Below are 25,053 nucleotides of genomic sequence, written 5' to 3' on the forward strand. Positions count from 1 at the left end.
AGTGGTCATTACAATGATGCAGTTACTTTTAAATAATAAAAATCCAATTAAACCATCAAAATTATATCTGGCTAATTAAAAAATCATGACATCATTTGTAAATGCGTACTAAACATTAGATTAACAACGTGATACAAATATTGATAGTAAAAATTATCTATAATTATATATAAATATATTTTATTTTGTGTTTACCTCTTATTTTTTTATTTTATTTTTAATTATTATTTTAAAAATTAATTATTTAATAAATATTTTATTTTTAATCATTATTTTAAAAAAATATTTTATTTTTAATAGTTATTTTAAAAATCTCTCTTGAATACATATTTTATTTTTCTAATTTTATATTTAATAATTATTTTAAAAAATAATTATTTATTCTAAAAATAAAAATTATTAATTTTCATGAAAATAAAAAAATGTAAATATAAGCGCTAATTATTATAAAAAATATGAGGAATGAATCTTAGAAATATTAAACAGTTATTTCAGAATATTAATTTAAAAAATAATTAGTAAAAATATATACCTGTGTAAAATTACAAAAGCAATATTTGTTTTCAAACAATTAAAATATTTAGTATAAATATTGAACACTACTTTTCATTAATGGGTACTTTCACTAAACTGGTTATTAAAAACTGAAAGTCCAATTGCTACAACGACATCTACAAAACATTTCTTCTTTTAAATAAAAAGAAAAAGCATCTAGAAGGCGTCAAAAAAAAAAAAAGCACTACAGTCTATCTGCATCCATGTATAGTTCCATATTAACCTTTTGTTTGACCCTAGTGAAGAACAAAAAAAAAGTAGAAATTAAAAGTAAACAAGGTTATAAAAGTATGATTCAGGTAAGGTTTTATTTCATATCTATTAAGCAAAATTTTTAAATATTTAGAAGTGACTATAATTTAAATATTAATTTATAAAATTAAAAATTTAAATATTAATTTATAATTAATAACGATAATATCAATTTAAATATTAATTTATAAAATTAAAAATTAATAAAAATTATAATTAGTTAATAAATTGATCTTTAAAATTATAGTTATCCCGTGAGTTTAGCTATCAAAGAAATTGATGACTAAAAATGACCTACCTAGATTTTGGCTAATAAAATGAATTACTTTCTAAATTAGTCTCTAATTAATTAGTGACCAATTATAATTTTTTATTTATAATAATGACTATTTTTTAATCAATAATTTTATATTTTATAAATTGGTAAATATAGTGACTAACTAGTTTTTGTTTCTAAAATTGATTTTGAATCGATAATTTTCTTGTAGTGTTTACTTTAAAAGTAAGAGTTAAAAGACTATGTGTTTTTACTTCCAATAAAAAAGTGTATTGTAGTGTTATTTATGGTTAACAATTATATTTTTATTACGAATTAATATTTTATTTAATTAAACTTATTACAATCGACTCTTAAATCTCTCTGGTACCTGTAAATATCCCTATTTATAAATGTGTTTTATCTTCATCTTTATACTATCTTTTAAAACAAACAAGTATTCATAAGGTTTAGAGATCCTTCAATGCACTCAATTGATTATCTTGAGAGAGAAACGCATATGATTTTGTTTTGCCTTGTGCAGTAGGAACGTTTTCTCTATAAGGACAACGTTATACTTGCCTCAACCCAGGACACACCCGTGCATGAAAGGGATTTGGCATCGGTTAATTTTGCCATTCTGCCCCGATTTCAGAACCAAGGCATATAAGAGCGAGGCTAAAAAGGTTTAACTTTTGACCTCGAGTGTGAACCGAATCAGAAACCCCCACATTCTGCCTCGGTTCTTTTGAAAACCGAAGTCATATCTCTCTCCCCCATTAGGGTTTCATTCCAACGTTGGTGAGTGACGACAATGGAGGTTTGTGTTCACGTTGCACTTTGCTGCATTTAGGTGACGTGGTTGATAATGGAGCTCGCGGTTTCACTTTTCGTTTTCCAACTTATTGGTTCTTTAAATGGTGTATGTTTTGTCGTTTGCACAAGGCTTGTGACGACCACTACAATGGAGGTTTCACGGTGGCTCGATCTGTTGCACGGTTGCTCACATGGAGGATGTTGATCCATCAAGGCTGAAGGCAGTTAGTTGACGTAGCGATGGTGGCGTGTGAGGCACAACAGCTATTGACGAAGGCACGAATCAAAGGAGAAAAAACAAGGTGCATCATTGTGGAATACAAATCAGAGGAGAAAAAAATGAAGGTGCAACATTGTGGAAGATGAAGAACAATGCACTCACATTTTTGACTCTCTAATTATGTATATGGCCTCAATTCAATTTTTAACCTAGGAAAAATAGGGCTTTGGCACCGGTTCAGTTCCACCTGAGGCCAAATGTCACTATCCTAGTGATATTTTTGAAATATCAACGAACTTTTTTGCTTCGGGTCAGTGAGATTGAAGCCTATAAAGATTTATGACAGTGCGTATTTTGTAACTGAGGTAGAAAACCTAGCAGGAATTGCAAAAATATCACTATGCCATTATATGCTTCAGTATCGTGATAACCAAAGCCTATAATGCGAGGCAAAATCCCAAAACTGCACTAATGATATTTTTACCTTTTTATTCATTTACTTTTTATCTCTTATTATTACAGAAATTGTTGGATTTGATTAATATTCTTTAATATATATATATATATATATATATATATATATATTAAAATTAGTATTGCTCTAATAATTATTATTATATTATTCTTATTAACATATTTGATTAATCATTTCTAACATTTCCTTCCATGCTACAAGCCTGTAAAAATCATCATAGATGAATCACAAGTAGAGCTGTCAAAATGGGTTGGAATTTGCGAGCCAGCCCGGCTCACCAGGGGTTTGGTTCGGGTTGGGTTGAATTTTTTTTACAAATTTCAATACAGGTTGATTTTTGACCCGGCTCATTTAGAACCCGGCTCATACGGGTTGAACCCGTGGTGAGCCGGGTTGGCTCACCAACCCGCAGATAAAAGGGTCACACAAGTGTTTTTTTTTATTAAGTTGGGCTTTACATCTGGGTCATGTTAGGTTAATTTGTATTTTTTTTTATTTTGGTTTGTATTTGGATTGTATTAAAGTTTATTTAGATTTTAATTAGAATTCGAATTTAGTTTTGACTGGAAAAAAATAAAAAAGTAAAATTTTTTTAATTAAGTGAACCCGTGAGTCAACCCGTTTAACCCGCCAACTCGTGATGAGTCGGGCCAGGTTCGAATTTTCTTGGCTCGCTAAAAAGTGAGCCGGGTTAGGTTGGCTCACTAAATCATCAACCCGTGGTGAGTCGAGTCAGGTCGGACCAAGTTACTCGTTTTGACAGCTCTAATCACAAGCACCCAGCCAAATTAGATAAACTACAAACAGTTAGAACAAAACCAATAAAGAAAAGAGGGTGGCGAGGCGGTGCTTGATGGAATCGACCATGGATGGCAACGGGTGAGGCGGGGACGGGTTTCACTATCCTATACCCATCCCCGTAAAAAAAATGCATCCTCATCCCCATACTCAAATCCAACGGGTATTAAAATTTTATCACATCCCCATCGGGTAACGAGTATAATCTCGTACCCATACCCATACTTGTTTCCTTACTACTTCAATATAAATTTTAATTAATTTTTATAAAACAATAAAAACTTACGATAAATGAAACATAATATTATCAAATATTCAATCTTAGAAAGATGATTGTTTCTTCAATATCAAATATTTTAAAATAAATTATAATTGTTTATATTTTAGATTGGAATACCAAATAAAATTTAAAAATATTTTTAAAAAAATTTAAAAATATTTTTAAAAAAATTTAAAGAAAAATAAATATTCAAATTAAAATATATTTTAAATGTTTTTTTACTTCAATTTTTTAAATTCTAATGAATCTCTTTTTGTATACACTAATAAAAATGATCATACATTACTTAATCAAAATGATGCAAATAAAAAATAATAAATATAATAATCTTTTTTAACATGAATATTGTATCTTTTGAACTCCAATATATGTTGGATGGTGATAAAAAATATTCATGGCAATTACATTAAATATTGATATTGTAGTAAACAAAAGTGATTTATAGTGAAAAATTACAGTATGATTAATATAATGAGTTAGAAAATAAAAAATAATTAGATAAAATACACTGAAATAGTATTCTAAATGATGAAAATAAACAACAAATAAAAATATTAAAAAATTAACAAATGTATGTATTAGAAACTATTGAAAGAAATCGCACAAAGGAAAATGAATGTATAATTAAGGGTATGATAAGATGAAAAATACCTTAGACATCTAAAATCACTTTTCAAATATCAACATATATACTCAATGGTTGAGAAATAATTGTTTTAGCAAAACAAAAAAGTTCTTCAAATGAAACAAAAATTAATAAAAATAAGTAAAGAATTTTTTTTATATTACTTAGTAAATGAAATGTTGATGCTATTAAACACTTAAATTGAGAGTATTAAACATACTCATGTGAAAGGAAAATATACAATAAATAAAAATATTAAAAAATAATAGAAATATTCAAATATGAAACATAATTTTTTTTAATTGACATACATCATTTTAACATAATTACATAAATGTTATGATAAGAAGAAAAATATATTGGACATACGAATGAGTTTCATGACAAACCAAATAATTATAAGAAATAAAAAATTGAAAAATAAAATTATATATATATATATATATATATATATATATATATATGGTTACTTAATTAATTGTGAATATTTTAATAATTTAAATGATGGTGGAGATATGCCAGGGACAAGTATTATGGCCGGGATATGTACATCCCCATAACTATCCCCATACCCAATTGAAAAAGTCGAGAATTCCTCATACCCATACCCAGTCAATGCGGGGATTCTCCGTCAAAACGGGGACGGATTCGGGTAATATTCACGAGGGCGGGTTTATTTGCCATCTCTAGAATCGACCATGGCTTCTACGTTCAATATACCAAATATAAAATCCCCTTTAATTAAAATTAATATATATATATATATATATATATATATATATATATATATATATATATATATATATATATAAAATACATATCATATATAGATTGCTTTTATATAACTCATCTCTTTGTATAAACTTTATATAAGCACACACTTTATATTTTTATATATTTATATATTATTATAAATTATATTATAATTTAAATATATAAATTGAAATATATAATCTAAATTTACCACATAATTACATTTAAAATTTTATTTAATTGTAACTTATGTAATAACGATTTAATGTTATATTTAATCATCCTTTATATGTAATTTTTGTATTTTTAATGTTCTTTTTATGTAATTTAAGAATTAAAATTTAGTCTTTGTATAAGAAATTAGAGATACAACAGTTGAACTTACTACAAAAGATAATTTCTAATGATTAATATTACCTTTGAATTGTTAATAGAAATTTTTTGTGAAGAAATATTATTTAATTTTCTTATACTTGAGTAATGGAAATTAACAAATTATTTATTATACTATTATATCGGACATATAATTTTGTCATGTTTGTAGAATGATTATTGGGTATGATTAAATTTTTGTGGAATTAATGATTAATCAAAAAAGAATTCATCAGCTCTTAGTAATGAGTTTGAACTCTATAGAAGTAAAGTAAACATTTGTCTAAGTTCGCATTCATTTAAATTCGTATTTCGTCTAAATCTGCATTTGAAAAGGTAAAATTCTCGAATCAATAATTTTGTAACTTTATTTTCAAAAGAAAAAAAAAATCATGTAAAGTCATTTAATAACTATTTTTGATTCGTTCATGTGTCGTTACCAATATTTTCAATATTTCACCATTTCCAATAAAGAGAAAAGAAGTCGTAGCATTGTTTTCATTGAGACCTTGAAGTTTTACATTGAAATTTCTCATTTTGATGGGTCACATGATTGCTAACTCCACCATCAAAGTACCATTTATAGCCTTGATAGTGGTAGGGGGAGGTTATGAAAGCACTGTGATTTTCTCTCTTGCTATTTTCAGCACTATGATTTGAACCTGACTAATCATAACGAAAACAATTCACTACTATGTACCCAATCTTGTTACATACCCATCATATTGGTTTGAATCTACCTCTTTTGAAGTTAGAGTCCCTACAATTATCTTGTGTCCCTGGTTTATTGCCTCTAAATCAGTTTTGGTTGTAAGGTTTATTGAAGTATTCATCGAGAGATTATTGAAACTTTTCAATCATTCTATTCTGTTTTCAAAAGTCAATAATTGGATTTGTAGATAAATCCTAAACCGTAAATCCTATAACCACCCTAAGAGAGCTTGATCTTGTGATTCACTCTTCATAATTAGGATTGTTTATCCGAATTTTGTCACTTGCATTGACAAACGGTTATATACATTCTTTTATTCCTAGTATATATCCATCAAGTATGCAACTTCCAATTGGTGGAATAACCTGTGACTTAGGAGATAGTTATTCTCTATCAACCTGACAGAGACAATTGTGGATAGATATTTTTGTGATATGTTGACTACAGAAGGACAAAGACAAGATGGGGGAGACGCAAACGAAGATGGAAACGCATACCTAAGATGCAAACGAAGAAGGAAACTCCTGATACCCATGCGAAATGGGAGGGAAACATGAATTGAGATGTGGAAGGAAATCGAAATGGTTAAAGTTTACAAAAGAAGGGGACGGAACCGGTGAAAAACAATTGAGGGAAGGAAAAAAGTAAAATGAAAAGTGTATTATAATTTGTGTATTTTATAAACCTCTTCAAATAACAATAAAACTCCATTATCATTATTTTTTTAAACAATCTAGCAGGCCTGTTAATTTGTAGTAGATACTGATGTAACTAAATAATACCTTTAAGACTTTCATCCAATTCATTCTTTAAGACAAACAAAAAGTTCAAACTTTCTATATGCAAATTCGAATTCCTTTAGTATAAGTTATGGATGAAATGAGATACAAAGATATCAGCTATCGCTGTCTGAGGCCAAAACAAATAAGGAAAACACTCTTATTTTATAAACCAACTTAACTTAAACCATACACTCCACACAAGAAAACTCAATATATAATATCAGAAGGTCCTTGCTGATAACTTAGATGAATTCAAGCATTGGCCAAAAGGTAAGCCTCAATGACCTTGAAAAGAGCATCACTCTTGGCTTTACCAGCTTTGAGTTCATCTTCATTGGGTGGAGCTTCTCCTTTGCTGTGATAATTTATGCGCAGCTTTACCACTGAGCCTCCGTTGGATCCATCACTGAGGATGGAGTCGATGGTGATCTTCTCTGCAGTGTCTGGCAAGGCAGCACCACCAACTATGCTGTAGCTGTATCCCAACTTAGCCTCATCTATTCCTTCTATTTTGTGCAACACGAACTTTGTCTCTCCATCTGTTCATTCATTCACCACATTCACATTAATCACTTCACTTTATATGCAGACACACAAAATGTAGAGAAAATGAGTGAAGATGTTTACCCTCAAGGAAAGAGATCTTCTTGATGGTTCCGACGCCACCGTTGCCCTCAACGATTTCAACACTCTTGAAGGAATCAACAGCCTTTGGGACGATGTTGTCGGCATCTTTGACGAGAGCCTTGTAAAGGGTAGCAGGAGCCACCGGAGAAGTGGTTTGGTCCTCGAATGTGAAAACAGCCATTATGGATTCTAAATGAGATAACGAAATGGAAGATGTTTGTTGCTGTACTGTGTTGTGTTGTGTGTGGTTCTTAGGCAGAGGAATGGCGTGTATTTATAAGGAAGCAATAGCACCCACTGCTTGAACCAACTCATTAGTTTAATACAGATTATGGTCTCATTTTATTCTTTACATTCTTAAATGAAAATCGTTTCTTTTAAGCAACTTTCATATGAAGTACTTTAATCTTAAGTCATAAGACATGATATGAGATGATATTTCTATTTTAAACAGCCTAAATATATATATGTTTGCAAATACTCCATAAATAACAAAACTTATGAATTTTTGTTTTCATTTTTCATGCTGTCTATCTTTCCATTGTTTCACCAATTTTTTATTTTTAACATTTTTTCCTCTAGTATAATCTGTGTAATATTTTTTAATCTATTTTTCTATTGAATATTAAATACTATTTTATTTGATGTTGAATCGTTCAAATTCAAAGAAGTTTCTTCCAAAAAAAAAATGTTAAATGGCAGACACATTACGTTCAACCATGGCGACTGCATGTGTACTGTATTGTATATGCAGGAAGGAATGAATAATGTTTTATATTATATAAATCTTATTTAGTTTGCGCTTTAAATAAATAAATGTTTAGATTTGTAATAAATAATTTTGAATCCTAAATTTCCTTTCAGAATAATGTTAATCTTTTGGTTTATGTCTTTATAAAAAAACCAAATTCATTTTTATCTCTAATATTTTTGAATTAATAATTTTAAGCTTTATTGCAATTTGATACATATATTAATTATTTATATATTCAATGAAATATCAAGTGGTCATTGCATAATATATTTAATGACGCAGTTACTTTTAAATAATAAAAATTCTATTAAACCATCAAAATCATATATGGCTAATTAAAAAATCATGACATCATTTGTAAATGCGTACTAAAATTTAGATTAACAATGTGATGCGAAAAATGATAGTATAAGCTATACTTATGAATAAATATGAGAGAAAAAAAACTAATCAGTGTTTTCAGAATATTAATTTAAAATAAAAATAATTAGTTGTATACAATTATAAAACCAATAACTGTTTTCAAACAATTCAAATATTTAGTATAAATGTATTGAACACTATTTTTCTGAAATGGGTACTTTCACAAAACTTCTTACTAAAAACTAAAAGTGCAATTTCCAACAATCTACAAAACATTTTTTTCAAAAGAAAACGGCGTCTAGAAGACGTCTCAAAAAGCCATTACAGTCTATCTGTATTCAGTCAAATGAATAGTTTCATATTTTTGGTTGATCCTAATGGATAACCAAAAAGTAGAATTTAAAACTAAAAAAAGTATACAAAAATGTGATTCAGATATGTTTTCATTTCAGATCTTAATAATCAATGCCTAAGAATACTAGTCAAGAAATTAAAAACAAAACTTCAAATAATCATATAGAAACCTAATAAAAATTACAGAAAGACGTTTTTATTTCACAAATTATATACTTAACGGATTAACGGAGGTTATTTACTAAGGGTTAATATAACTTTCATAATGAATTTAACTAACAGAGATTTTATTAACCTTGGTAGATTCTAAAGATTTATTTGTGAACCCCGGAAAAATACAAAATATTCTAGGTTTGTTTCAAATCCCAATTTTTTTTTTTATCAACAATGTATATATATCTATATAATGAAGTATTTGGGGATAATCCAATCCTTATACAAAAGATATGTGTAAGAAGACTCATATGTTTGTAATGTTTGTAGATGATGAAGATACTCACCGTAACTATCCAAAATTTATTAAAAAGCACTAAGAAGGGAAAGATTAAGAAATAATGCTTGTGATAAATTTATTTAAAAGAAACTAAATAAAACCTGTTATTCCTAAAAGGTTAAACAAAAATTACGAATAAAACTTAATTTAGGCTGTTACACAAAAGACGAGAATATTTTGATCTATGAATACCTGCAAAACAAAAGTGAGGATAATTTTTTCTTTGGTCAGTTTCTAAATCACTTGTCCCTAGAGATTAGAGATGGCAAATAAATCCGTTTTCGTAGGTATTGTCCGAACCCGTCCCCATTTTGTTGAGAAATCTCCGTATTAATTGGGTATGGGGAATCTCCGATTTTTTCAATTGGGTATGGGGATGAGATGAGGATGAATATATCCCGCCATATCTCCATCCTCATTTAAATTATTAAAATATTCACAATTAATTAAGTAACTCTATATATATATATATATATATATATATATATATATATATATATATATATATATATTCTTTTTATTTTTTCTAAATATTTTGTTTGTCATGAAACTCATTCGCATTTCCAATATATTTTTTTATCTTATCATAACTTTTATGTAATCATGTTAAAATGATGTATGTCAATTAAAAAAAAATTATGTATAACATTTGAATATTTCTATTATTTTTTAATATTTTTATTTATTGTATATTTTCCTTTCACCTGAGAATGTTTAATACTCTCAATTTAAGTGTTTAATAGCATAAACATTTCATTTACTAGGTAATATAATTTTTTTTTTACTTATTATATTAATTTTTGTTTCATTTGAAGAACTTTTTTATTTCGCTAAAAATTTTTTTGTTATTTCTGAACCATTGAGTATATATGTTGATATTTGAAAAGTTTTCTTAGATCTCTAAGATGTTTTTCGTCTTATCATACCCTTAATTATACATTTGTTTTTCTTTGTGCAATTCCTTCCAATAGTCTCCAAATTGTTTATAAGACACACATTTGTTAATTTTTTAATATTTTTATTTTTGTTTATTTTCATCATATAGAATACTATTTCGATAAATTTTATCTAATTATTTTTTATTTTCTAACTCATTACAATCATACTTTAATATTTCCAATATAATTGTATAAATAATTTTTATTTACTACAATACAAAAATTTAATGTAATTGCCATGAATATTTTTTTATCACCATCCAACATATATTGGAGTTTAAAAGATATAAGATCTATGATAAAATTTATTATGTTTATTATTTGTTCTTTGCGTCATTTTTTTTATCAACCATTGAGTATATATGTTGATATTTGAAAAGTTTTCTTAGATCTCTAAGATATTTTTCATCTTATCATACTTTTAATTATGTATTTGTTTTCCTTTGTGTGATTCCTTCCAATAGTCTCCAAATTGTTTATAAGACACACATTTGTTAATTTGTTAATTTTTTAATATTTTTATTTTTTGTTTATTTTCATCATGTAGAATACTATTTCGATAAATTGTATCTAATTATTTTTTATTTTCTAACTCATTACAATCATACTTTAATTTTTTCACTATAATTGTATAAATAATTTTTATTTATTACAATATAAAAATTTAATGTAATTGACATGAATATTTTTTTACCACCATCCAACATATATTATGGTTCAAAAGGTACAAGATCTATATTAAAATTTTATTATTATATTTATTATTTGTTCTTTGCGTCATTTTAATCAAGTGATGTATTATAACTTTTATTAGTATATAAAACATAGATTCATTATAATTTAAAATTGAAGTAAACAAACATTTAAAATATATTTTAATTTAAATAATTTTTTCCTTTTATATTTTTTAAAAAATATTTTTTCCTTTTATATTTTTTTTAAAAATATTTTTAAAATTTATCAACTAGGTTTCATTAATGTTTGCAAATTTAATAAATGTTTTGGTTCTCATTAAATTTTATTTGGTATTCTAATATAAAATGTAAACAATTATAATTTATTTCAAAATATTTGATATCGAAGAAACAACCATACTCCTAATATTAAATATTTGATAATATTATGTTTCCTTTACCGTAATTTTTTATTATTTTATAAAAATTAATTAAAATTAATATTAAAGTATTAAGAAAACGGGTACGGGTATGGGTACAAGATTATACCCGTCACCCGGTGGGGATAAGGATAGGATAAAAGTTTGATACCCGTTGAATTTGGGTATGGGGATGTGGATGAATATTTTTTACGGGGATGGGTATGGGATAGTGAAACCTGTCCCCGTCCCCGTCCCGCCCCGTTGCCATCCCTACTTGTCCCTCATTAAAGTTGTTATATTTATTCTAAGCTTCTCAACTTATTATTGCTAAGCTCACTTAAACTTTAAATTACCAATCACTCTAGAATGTCCTATAGCTACACATTTATGTGACTAATAATTCAAGCTTGAACTTGATGCAGATCCATCAAAATCAATTCTTTTATACTGAAACAAACGTGTCAATATCATTGAAGGCGTTACTCAGGGTCTTCTTTATCTCCAAGAGTACTCAAATTTTACTATAATTCATCGAGATCTTAAAGCAAGTAATGCTTTACTAGATATCAATATGAGTCCAAAGATATCGGATTTTGGCATGGCTAAAATTTTCAGGAAATATCACCTTGAAGCGATCATAGAAAGGATAGTTGGAACATCGTAAGTGAATTAGGAATGGTCGTGTGTCACGGTTGTTTTTCTCCCTCTAATCACTTCCTGTTGGCTTTGTAATAGGTATATACCTCCTGAGTACGTGAGAAAAGGCATATACTCAACGAAGTACAATTTTAGAGTTCTTCTCTTGCAAATCATAAGTGGAAAGAGTACTTCATGTTATTATGACATGCATGAAAATATGACCGTTTTGGAGTATGTAATTTATCACATTTTTTTCTATGACTATTCTATTTACTCTTTGACTTCTTCTTGATTCGGTTGAAGTTGAAATAACTGTTAATTCAAGCATATGAACTGTGGAAGGAAGGAAGAGGTGTAGAGTTTGTTGACCCTTCATTGAATGATACAACATCTCCTTGTAAAATCATGAGATGCATGCCAACTTCAGAATTAATGTATTCCTTTTAATCTCTAAATAACAGAACACAAAGTAGAATAAGACACCAATGAACCCAATGCAATGACAAGCAAATTAAAATTATTACATTCATCGAGTCATTCTCAATCAAAAAGTGTATAACCAGAGATCCTCTGAGAAACCAAAACCAATAACACACTCATTTAAGACCCTAAAACACAACACATTAAATTCACACTTCATTATTTAAAAATGCAAAATGAACCCGTGAAACTCGATAATACCATGGTTAGGGTTCAAAACGCAAAAGAGAAAGACCACCTATATTGTATGCATAAGAAACATGAAATAAAAATGCAAAATCCTAAATTAAGAAATTTCCAGTGGATGAAAAAGAAACGTGAAATCAAACTACTCAAAGATCAAAACCTAAACTTACCAATGTTTTCAGTTGACGAATGAAGAAAAATGCAAGAGTGATAGTCCGTAGCAAGGTTGAAACACAAAAGTGAGAGTGCAAGCAACAGGGATGAAAGTCGAGAGTGAGAGTGAAGTGTTGAAACGTTTTTTTAGTGAAGAAGCAAGGGAAATTCTCTTAACATAGATAACACTATTACTTAAACGCTATCTATTAATATCATAACTCTACAAACGCTCTTTATAGATTTATCTAAATTTATTATATTTTAAAAAAGTGTAAATCAAATATAGATAGCGCCTTTCAGATATAGTGTTATCTATTTGTAGTCACTTTTATAACGTTTATTTAATAAAGCTCTCTCTTTTGTTTTGTGTTTTGATTTATAGTACTTAATTCAATGAATGTTGTTTAAATGGTGTTGTCTATTGATAATTTTGTGCAATGCCTCAAAATTATGAGTAGGTAGTGTATTTCTATCTTGAAACATTTCATTCAACAAACCAACAATTATGTGAAACTATTATTGTTCCACCCATTGGTCGTCTTCAAATTGATCAGCTTTAACATCGCTAACAACCGTGTGAACTAAGTTGAACCGAGATACATCGGAGTCTCAGCATAGTAGACATCGTCTCATACACACACGATTGGGCAAAAGCTTCTACACAAACATCTTTAATCATGTCTTTTAATTAGTCTTCTTCCAATTGATCTTCCATGATGGAATCAACAACATGTTCAGTTCGAGAAATAGTTGGGAAGTCTATTAATTGGTCCTGCCATGTCCATGTTGTATAACTTCAAAGGAAACCATTATACATACGGTGTTCCCTAATTTCAGTTGTATTCAACTTTCTCCCATTCAAACAATTGACACAAGGATATCTAAGTTTCACTCATCACTGATGCGTGGTGAATTAAATCTCGATCCATACATATACATAATGAAATTGTGAGAAAATTTTCAGTAATCGTTAAGTGAATGTTTAGCTCACTTTTTTATTCAAGGTATGACTCTATCCCATTCAAGAACATTCACTTCTTTAAAAAAACATTTATTAAATGTCACGAAATGTTTTTAGCATTTTGAATTGGTCTTCAAGTTACAAAAAATGAAAGTGATTATTAACCCTAATTGAATATGCACCCGAAGATCAATACAAAATAAAGTTGACAAATATTCATGAATTTTAAGATATGTATATTAAAATAAATATAGGGTTAAATATATTTTTGGTTCCCTAGCTTTGAATAAAAATCTCAAATGGTCCCACTTTGAAACTTTGACTTAGTTTAGTTTTTCAACTTTAGAAATGTGTGAGTTTAGTCCTTTTAACCAAAAGTTAAGAGAATAAAAACATATTTAACCCATAAATATATATTTTCACAAATAAACTATATGAAAAAAAAAGGATTAATCTTCTTAAATTGTTCAATCGGGCAATTCAAGATTTAATATATCTAAATTATTAGTACTACCCTTGTATATTAATTTTTACGGGCAATTCAAGATTTAATATATCTAAATTATTAGTACTACCCTTGTATATTAATTTTTACAAAATATAATTTATTTGAAAAACTTGGAGACAATAAATAATTTTTTTTTTGAATCTCAAACGAAAAACTAAGATTAACTAAATGCAACAATATTCTCAAATCACAAAATTTAAACATATAATTAACCGATCTTAACTAAATAAACAATTTAACATATCAAACATAAAAAAATATAAACAACATATTAAGAAAAAGCAAATAAGAACTTGGGAGCACAGATGATAGTAATTGAAACATACGGAACACGTTTTAGGAGCATGGAAACGCAACCTACACAATTCCACAAACATACAGTACCCTGGACACGAATGGCGACACAAAATGCATGCTTTAGGAAGATATTATCAAAACTTGATGAAAAAAAAAAGCAATGGCGAAAAGAACGAACATCACGGTGGTTGAAAAAGGAAAAGAATGAGAAGGAATGGAGCAGTGACAGAATTTGGGACATGTTCGCAATGAGGGAAATGGTGAGGAGTTCCAATGACGGAAATGGAAGAACAAGAGTGTTTGTTTTTGAAATGGTGCGACAACAATGACAGGAATGACGAAGGAACAAGAACATGATAGGAAAGTGAGGAAATAGGAGAAAAACGAAAGTGGAATGACGAAGGAACAAGAAATTGGTGTGGCGGAGGAGAGGAAGCAAGTTTTGCACCGACATATGAAACAAAACCTTGGAGTGTATGTAAAATCTTTCAAAAGTTTACCCTAAGTAGAGCTACAGGCTTTGCTTGTTTGAAAGAATCCAAACCTAGTAGGGTATAGGCTTCAATTTCATTGACGATCGAAGTCTATATCTCTGCCCCTCAAGTAAATTATTTTAAAGTAGCAGTAGCATTTTTCAAATTATTGTTAGGATGTCAGGGAATAACTTTTGATTACTCAGATAATCGAAGCTTACCAGTAACCGAAGCCTATATACTTCTTAAAATTTTTTGAAAAAGTTTAAATTTTGAAATTACTGTGACAATATAGATTTTGATTACTGAAGAACCGAAGTATTCACATTTAGCCTTCAAAAATTAACAGAACCAAAGCCTATATTGTCCTGGTAATTTCAAACACTGTTTTCAAAGACAGTTCTCCTTAAGTATGAGGCATAGGAGAAGTCGTGTGGTCTTTTTTCATTAATTGTTTTTTTTTTTTGTCCAAACAAATAACATTTATTTAGTAGATAAAATACTTTTTTTTAGAATATTACATTAATTTCATTGTAAACACTTATAATTAAAACATGATGACATTTTGTTAATTACATAAACAATGTTAATACATCATGTAGGATAGTAAGAACCGAAAACCGTTATTTCAATTGTACAAGAATGAAATTAATATTATCTCCAGCAAAAATCACAATAAAAATTAATATATAATTTATATATTAAAATATTTCTTTATTAAAAAAGTTTTAAATACGTAAGCCATAAACTAAAATAATAATTATAATAATACAATATACTATAATATAAATTATAAGAGTATGTTACAACAATATACAACTTTTTTTTTTAATTTTACTTACCTACCTCTGTTTTCTTTTTTATCTTTACGTCACCTTATCTTATATCATGGTTTATAAATACTATAAATAACAATGTAATGTTATTAAAATTAAAAATTTATATAAAATTGTAGGAAGCCGAAAAACATTAGAGAGAATTAACGTAGATTCCTCTCAAATTATTTATTCCCACAGCTACAGCAAACCGTCGCCATCGTTGAACTGGAGATTGACGTGTATACAATTTATCTTCTTTGAATTTGAAAGTTTCCCAATCGCAATATTTGACAAAAACTAGAACATATAAAAATAAGAAAGAATTGATGACATAATATCTCTAAGAAGATTATTGATTTAGAGAGAAAAAAATAATGTTGGTAAACAAAGAACCAATGAATAGTTCAATAATGTTGTATCAGGAGTCAGAAGCTTCACACTTTTGTGTTTCATGAGTTACTCATAGAAACAAACATAGAGACACAATTGTGGATATAAATAGAGGTTTCTCCTCTGCTAAACTCACACAGCAAACATCTTCTCTTTCCATTCTCTTATTTTATATTCTCTTCCATTTCCTTATCTCATTTAGAATCCATAATGGTTGTTTTCACATTCGAGGACCAAACCACTTCTCCGGTGGCTCCTGCTACTCTTTACAAGGCTCTCGTCAAAGATGCCGACGACATCGTCCCAAAGGCTGTTGATTCCTTCAAGAGTGTTGAAATCGTTGAGGGCAACGGTGGCGTCGGAACCATCAAGAAGATCTCTTTCCTTGAGGGTACTGTCTTCGTTCATTTTCTCTACATTTTGTGTGTATGCATATAAAATGAAGTGATGAATGTGAATGTGGTGAATGAATGAACAGATGGAGAGACAAAGTTCGTGTTGCACAAAATAGAAGGAATAGATGAGGCTAAGTTGGGATACAGCTACAGCATAGTTGGTGGTGTTGCCTTGCCAGACACTGCAGAGAAGATCACCATCGACTCCATCCTCAGTGATGGACCCAACGGAGGCTCAGTCGTAAAGCTGCGCATAAATTATCACAGCAAAGGAGAAGCTCCACCCAATGAAGATGAACTCAAAGCTGGTAAAGCCAAGAGTGATGCTCTTTTCAAAGTCATCGAGGCTTACCTTTTGGCCAATCCTTGAATTGATCTAAGTTATGGGCAAGAACCTTCTGATATTATATATTGAGTTTTCTTGTGTGGAGTGTATGGTTTAAGTTAAGTTGGTTTATAAAATAAGAGTATTTTCCTTATTGGCTTTGACCTCTGACAGTGAGAGCTGATATCTTTGTATCTCATTTCATCCATAACTTATAATAAAGGAATTCAAATTTGCATATAAGTTTGAACTTTTTGTTTGTCTTAAAGAATGAATTGGATGAGTGTTATCAGCATCAATGAGAGAAGGAAGTTGATGCATTTGATTGCTTAGTAAATGAAAAAACAAATTGAAGTAAATTATGTTTAGGCTTCAAAACCCTAGAATAATGATTAAGATGAATGTATCCCGTTTTCATAATGCACCTCTATCTTCTTTGTCTCTCCTCAAAGGAGTTTTTTCTTTTATCTCTATCAAGCCTCCTCTTTATAGATTTTTTGAATTAGATTGTACCTATAACTTTATACTTGATTTTGTAATTGAATATTCTGAATATATATTTTGTAATTTCCAGAGATTTCATATCTTTGATATATTATTCAAATAATTTGATTTGTTGTTGAAGTAACCAATTCGGTGGATAACTTATTTTGTTAATATATTCAGTAATCTTCACTGATGTTGCTTATAATCTTCTTAAATTTTTAAGATTTCTCTTATCTACATATTATAAACTAAATACTTATTTTAACCTGCAATATCTGAAAAGATAATAATAAAATAACAATAAAAGATAACAAAAAATAAAATATAATAATACCATCAAAATATCCCAAACTTTAAACTTTTTCATGTCCTTGGGAAAGTCTAAAACTATAAAGTAAGAAAAACTCAGGTCAACCACCTGAATAAAGCAAGAGAAAATGACATCTCAAATAAATCATAATCATTCAACAAAAGAGAATTTCACTTGGAGCTTTAAAACTTAAGATAGAATGACATGATTATGTTTAATCACTTCAATCCTAAAAATAGTATAAGAGATAATTGTAAGACTCGAGAAATTTAATTAATTAATTAATTAATAAATATGGATAGTAGGAGACTTTATGGCAATTAATGCTAGCTTATATGATATGGAATAGTACTAGCTCAAATGTTTATTATTTTTAATAATAATATGCTTGATCATGATGAGGGATAATATAATCCTAAATTTATAGGAATTATCATGAAAAATGAATTGGTTGAATTGATTGTGTACTTATTTTGAGATGGATGATTATGTGTTTGAACCTTGGTCTATGCGAAATATCTTTCTTTTTGCCAAAACTTCTTTTTGACATAAATGTGAAGGAGCAAACAAACCCTAGCAACCGTTAAAGGGTAGCTAGGAATGCTGGAAAGAATATTCTAAAATAAACCCTAGACGTCAGAGGACAACTGAGAATGCTGGGAAAAATATTCTAAAACAACCATTGATGACATTATGCAGTTTAATGTCTATTTTCGTTTTGGCCATTAAGGTAATTAAAATTAAGGTTGTAAAGTGAGGGTAATAGGGAAATTAAAGAGATATAGTGTCCTTTTGGTACAAGCACACAACTAACATTGAAAACAAAGAGTTAAGGAAATTGGAGGCACATCGAAGAAGGAGATTAGAAGGGGTAAAGGAGGAAGGCATGTTGCTAACACAAAGGACTAAGGTCTTGGCAATTGAGCAACGAATTTAGGTTAGGGGAGTTGGACTCTATGATTTTAAATTTGTATTATTGATTTCGCATGATGTATGTGTATTTGGATGCTTGAGCCTTGTCTGTTCTATTTAATTTCATGGTTTCTAGAAATTTTTCAGAAACCGTCTGATGGACCTTCAAAGCCGCTAGGTGATTCATACTGATTCTACTATTATTTTGGGTTCCTGTGAAGCGACTCATACGCATGCTTTCTAATCTAGATTTTTGGGTTTTTGTATGATCCGTTTGGCGGTGATGAACACCCGCTAGGCGACGCGAGCCATATTGGCTAAATTTTGATGTTTTGGGGGTTTTGGGTTGTTTCTGGCGTTTAATTGTGGATTGATTGATGGAAGGAAGTAATTGTGAAATTGCGATGTGGTTTAAGGAAAAATTGGTTGAATATGGATATATGTGTGAATTTAGGGTATAAACTTTGGGTGTGTTGGGATTGATGATAAATTATGTGGTAAATAGTAATAGGATTACGTATATTTGAAGCTTAATAAATTAACTGTGAACTTAAGCACATGATTGTAGTGTATTAAGTTGAAAATTGATGGAATTCAGAATGTTGGGACTTTTAAGGTTCCCTAGTGCACAGAGAATTTAATAATTAAGCATGTTCACACACAAATTAACAAAAAAAATACATATTTTAAGGAAAAAATTTGATAAAAATACTGGGTTCCCACCAAGCAAGGGCTTGTTTAATATCTTTTAACTCGACGCCTGATATTCATTATGACATTTTTTTTCTTTTTGGTGGGTCGCGTGTTGAACCAATACCATATGCTTTTTTTTGTCTTATCTTCATTTTCATCAATATCTTGCACTTACAAGAACACAAAAGATACTCAAACAAAAAGGTTATCCCAAATTTTATATAAAAATATAGAAACACAGAAACCAAGAAAAAATATTGAAAAACATAAACACACCAACTAAACAATAATTCTAATATGCATAATGATTAAACAAATTTCCAAATAACCTCACTCAAATGTCTCTTGTTGCAAAATCACTCAGTACTCTCATTTGTGATTAATTTCCTTATTCTCTAAGATTAGACACACAAATGTCTATTGTAATATTTGATTAGTTAAGTTGTTGAAATCCCATGTCTAGGACCTTCCAACAACTAGATCATGCTCTAAGGCATATCCCAAGACAAACATTAAGCACAAACCAAATAAGTGGAAATGATAAACATCTATTGACCAACTGCATAAAAGAAAACTCAAAAAAATAAAATAAAACACATAACAAAGTTTAAAAGAGATACAAATGTCCAAATTGCCTTGTGTTTGACCACAAATCCCAGGCAACAACGTGAAAAACTTGTTACGGGATTGGCAAGTGTACCAAATCGTACAAGTAATAAGGTGGAAAGTCTAAGTATCATTTTCCAAGAGACTTGTGAAACACTTGGTAACTCTTGCAATTCATAACTCAATTAGACAACAATTTCACAAAAATAAAACATGAGAGTGGTGAAAAAAAATTACATTGAATAGTAAAATTCACAAAGAGTTAAGAATACATTACACCCCCACCACAAATAAGGGAGTTAACTACTCCTCAACATTCTGAATACTAGAATAATGATGAAGATGAATGCCTTCAACTTTTAGAATACGCCTCTACCTTCTTTCCCTTTCTCCCCGAAGGGAGGTTTTTGCCCCAAGAGGGATTTCTTTTCTGCCTGAATGGTTGTTGTTTTAGACCTTTGTCAAGCCCCTTATTTATAGATTTTTGGAATTGGACTAGGCTTATAACTTTATACTTGATTTTGTAATTGAATTTCATGAATATATATCTTTTAATCTTCGATGATCCCATATCTTTGATATATTTTTCAAATATTTTTATTTGCAATTGAAGTAACCAACTTGGTGGATAGCTGGTTTTGTTGATATATTCTTTTAATAATCGGTAATCTCCACTAATTTTGTTCATAATCTTCTTAAATTTATGAGATTTCCACTTATCTACAAATTATAAACCAGATATTTATTTTTTTCTAAATTTATTAAATAAAATATGAAATTTTTGAAAAGATAATAAAATAACAATAAAATATAAAAACAAACAAAAATAAAACATGATAATGTCAGTTATAAAAAAATTTCAAATATTATTGAGCAACATTCTAATATTAAAAATATCAAATTGTGAACACATATAACTAGAAGTAGTTAATAATTATAATAAAAATTGTAAAAAAATTAGTGGGTTATCCCACCTTCAATCCTGCTCGAACATGTTTAACCCCGTGGATTAAGTGAGTCATGTTAAATTCAACCCACTTTTGACAAAATGTCATTTTCTCAATCCAACCCGGCTTGAACTCGTGGTGATCGAGTTGGCTCACGAGTTGAAACTAATTTTGACATTTCTATTTGATATACTAAATATTATGTTAATATGTAGTATAAGAAAATATTAAGATGTAATGTGTTAATATTTAGTATTAGAACGTCAAACTGATGAGATTATTATGATTATCGTTAATATATGAATATCTTTTTCAATAAATGAATCTGAGAATATTCAATGATCGTGAGGCTAATTGGACCTTATTAGATCGTGTACCATTGGACCGAATAGGTACACTTATCATATAAAATATTTCTTCACAATCTCAATTTAAGGTAAAAAAAATTAAATTAAACTCATGTTTTAACAAAAAAAATAAGTTTCAATTTTGCTTTGATTTATTGATGAACTAGAATACAATGTATTGAAAGTCTTTCCCAATAGGACAAAATAAAAACAAGAAAGCAAACACCGTTACACTAGAAGCCACTTTAAGACCAAAAGACAAGCAAACTCTGGTACATGGAATTATGAATGTTGGTGATAATTCAAGCATTGGCCAAAAGGTAAGCCTCGATGACTTTGAAAAGAGCATCACTCTTGGCTTTGCCAGCTTTGAGTTCATCTTCATTGGGTGGAGCATCTCCTTTGCTGTGATAATTTATGCGCAGCTTTACTACTGAGCCTCCGTTGGGTCCATCACTGAGGATGGAGTCGATGGTGATCTTCTCTGCAGTGTCGGGCAAGGCAGCACCACCAACTATGCTGTAGCTGTATCCCAACTTAGCCTCATCTATTCCTTCTATTTTGTGCAACACGAACTTTGTCTCTCCATCTGTTCATTCATTCACCACATTCACATTCATCACTTCACTTTATATGCAGACACAGAAAATGTAGAGAAAATGAGTGAAGATGTTTACCCTCAAGGAAAGAGATCTTCTTGATGGTTCCGACGCCACCGTTGCCCTCAACGATTTCAACACTCTTGAAGGAATCAACAGCCTTTGGGACGATGTTGTCGGCATCTTTGACAAGAGCCTTGTAAAGGGTAGCAGGAGCCACCGGAGAAGTGGTTTGGTCCTCGAATGTGAAAACAGCCATTATGGATTCTAAATGAGATTGAAGGAGAAGATGTTTTTTGTTGTACTGTGTTGTGTTGTGTGTGGTTCTTCGGGCAGAGGAATGGCATGTATTTATAAGGAAGCAATAGCTCACTACTTGAACCAATTCATTAGTTTAATATAGATTATGGTCTCATTTTATTCTTTTCACTCTTAAATGAAAATCGTTTCTTTTAAGCAACTTAGATAGTTTAATCTTAAGTCATAAGATGATATTTCTTTTAAACAACCTAAATCTATATGTTTGCAAATACTCCATAAATAACAAAACTTATGAATTTTTGTTTTCATTTTTCATGCTCTCTATCTCTTTCCCCTGTTTCAGTAATTTTTCATTTTTTAACATTTTTTCAATTTATTTTTCTTTATTTAATATTAAATACTATTTTATTTGTGATGTTGAATCATTCAAATTCAAAGAAGAAGTTTCCTCCAAATAGATTTAATAAAAAAAGTTAAATGGTAGACACATCACGTTCAACCATGGCGACTGCATGTGTACTGTATATGCAGGAAGGAATGAATACTGTTTTATTTAAATAAATCTTATTTTAGTTTGCGCTTTAAATAAATAAATGTTTAGATTTGTAATAAATAATTTTGAATCCTAAATTTCATTTCGGAATAATATTAATCTTGGTTTCTCTCTTTATAAAATTACATGTGTACTATGTAAGCATGAATGAATTATTTTTTATATTAAATAAATCTTATTTTCGTTTGCGCTTTAAATAAATGAATGTATAAATTTATAAAAAATAATTTTGAATCATAAAATTCATTTTGGAGTAATTCTAATATTGGTTTCTGTCTTTATAAAAAATCTAAATTGATTTTTATCTTTAAAATTTTTTAGATAATAATGTTAAGCTTTACTATAATTTGATACATTTATTAATTATTTATATGTTTAATGAAATATCAAGTGGTCATTACATAAAAAATTATAAATATTAATGATGGTTATTTTTAAATATTAAAATTTCTATTAAACCATCAAATCATATATCACTAATTAAAATATCATGGCATCATTTGTAAATGCGTACTAAAAATTAGGTTAACAATACGTGATAGAAAAAATTGATTGTATAAAAGCTATATTTATAAATATATTCTTGGTGTCTTGCAACCTACTTATATCGGTTTAAGAGTTGTTTGGTTGATTATTTCATTTGTAGTAGAAGAGGTAGATAGGAGAACTTTTTCTCTCTTTTGTTTTTTTTTTTTTTTTGATTTACTAAGGAGGTTTTGAGTAGAGGATCTTAAAGGTTATTTCTAAAAAGTTTTGCTTTATATGGTTTGTCTTCAGGGATACAATCTCTTTGTAATACATGACAAAAAATATATATCCCTTATTGAACAGAAGGTATATTAATACTTGTTTATGGATAGGGTATCAATATCATATTATTCGTATTTGCAGTATCTATTATCTGTAAATAGTTAAAATTAAAATTAAAATTATATTTTATTAAGTTAAATTTAATTAAATGTAATTTTAATTTATATTTAATTTAATTTATATTATATTTTACATTTGTTTTTGGTAATTTTATTTAGATTTTATTTTAAAAATTTATAAAATATATTTTTACAAATATTTGTAGGTATCTAAGGATACATGGTGTTTTTAAAACCTGTAGGTATTTTTTAAACGGATATCCGACAGGTTCCTAAGTTGCAATTTTCATGGGGGCTTCTAAGGTGTAATATTTTCAACCTTTGGTTGATAAGATTCATAAAAACCTTTCTTCTTGGAAAGGGAAATTGCTTAGTATAATGGAAATTTTCAACTAGTAAATTAGGTAATTATTGGCTTCTTATCTTAGAGCTTCCAAATTTACAAATGACCTATTAAACTTATTTTTGAGGTGGAACAATGGATTTGAAATTTTGTTTAGATTGGAAATATACAAAAGCAAGAATTGCTCAATGTTAAATGGTATATCTTGTGGTTCTAAGGTGATTGTTGGTTTGTAGGTTACTAATATTCAGTTGGAGAACAAAGCCCATCTTATACATTTAGCTTGGGAGGTTGCTTATGGAAAAATGACTTGGTCTGAACTCATGCGTATTCAATTTCTTAAGTCTAAGTATCAGAAATATATGTTACTTAAATTGTCGTCAATTTGACATGGTGTAAAGGATGCATATGATGTTCTTGAAAAATATTTTTAGACACTAGTTAAGGGTGATTGTATTAATATTTGGAATGATTGTTTGTGTTCTGGCATTTGCATATCTAAATTGGCTAGAAGTCCTTATTTTGACAGAGTAAAATTATACTATGTTGTTAGTTCGGCATGGACAGATACTCACTAGAACTTTCCTTCTTTTGTTGCCAGTTTGTGTGATTTTTCTTCCTTGATGGTTAATGAGGATCATGATGTACCTAATTGGATTCTGGATAATATTAGTGTGCATTCTCAAAATGTTGCAAAAAAGTTTTACTCTTCTGGTTGGAATATGTGGATTGGGAAAACTTGATTTGGTTGGATGAGGTGTCACCAGCTAAAACTTTTGTTTTTGGAAGTTGTTGTTTGATCATTTACCTATTGATTTGGAGGTTATAAAAAGTGGTTTTATGCTCTATGTGTTCTTTGTGTGGTAATAATGTTGAATCGTTCTTTCATTTGTTGTTTCATTCTTCTATACTGCTATACGTTTGTGGGCGTTGTTGAAGGAAGCTTTTTAGGATTAATTTACAATTTTCTTTTTTGGA

General features: G+C 28.9%; 3 protein-coding genes across 3 annotated transcripts; 1 reads left to right on the plus strand and 2 right to left on the minus strand.

The window, feature by feature from the left end:
* Positions 1 to 7,034: 7,034 nt before the first annotated feature.
* On the minus strand, positions 7,035 to 7,784 carry LOC114179068 (pathogenesis-related protein 2-like). The gene is made up of 2 exons (XM_028065273.2): positions 7,524 to 7,784; positions 7,035 to 7,435 (listed from the first exon to the last, which is right to left on the minus strand). The coding sequence occupies exons 1-2, from the start codon at positions 7,702 to 7,704 to the stop codon at positions 7,149 to 7,151; spliced, it is 468 nt and encodes a 155-aa protein (XP_027921074.1). The 5' UTR covers positions 7,705 to 7,784; the 3' UTR covers positions 7,035 to 7,148.
* Positions 7,785 to 16,579: 8,795 nt separating this feature from the next.
* LOC114179279 (pathogenesis-related protein 2-like) lies at positions 16,580 to 17,392 on the plus strand. The gene is made up of 2 exons (XM_028065549.2): positions 16,580 to 16,820; positions 16,908 to 17,392. The coding sequence occupies exons 1-2, from the start codon at positions 16,640 to 16,642 to the stop codon at positions 17,192 to 17,194; spliced, it is 468 nt and encodes a 155-aa protein (XP_027921350.2). The 5' UTR covers positions 16,580 to 16,639; the 3' UTR covers positions 17,195 to 17,392.
* A 4,188-nt stretch (positions 17,393 to 21,580) lies between these two features.
* LOC114179287 (pathogenesis-related protein 2-like) lies at positions 21,581 to 22,361 on the minus strand. The gene is made up of 2 exons (XM_028065563.2): positions 22,128 to 22,361; positions 21,581 to 22,039 (listed from the first exon to the last, which is right to left on the minus strand). The coding sequence occupies exons 1-2, from the start codon at positions 22,306 to 22,308 to the stop codon at positions 21,753 to 21,755; spliced, it is 468 nt and encodes a 155-aa protein (XP_027921364.1). The 5' UTR covers positions 22,309 to 22,361; the 3' UTR covers positions 21,581 to 21,752.
* Positions 22,362 to 25,053: the final 2,692 nt, after the last annotated feature.

The sequence above is a fragment of the Vigna unguiculata genome, chromosome 3 (genome assembly GCF_037176805.1).
Source record: "Vigna unguiculata cultivar grain cowpea cultivar isolate G323 ecotype 2 chromosome 3, ASM3717680v1, whole genome shotgun sequence".
NCBI classification, from domain to species: Eukaryota; Viridiplantae; Streptophyta; class Magnoliopsida; order Fabales; family Fabaceae; genus Vigna; species Vigna unguiculata.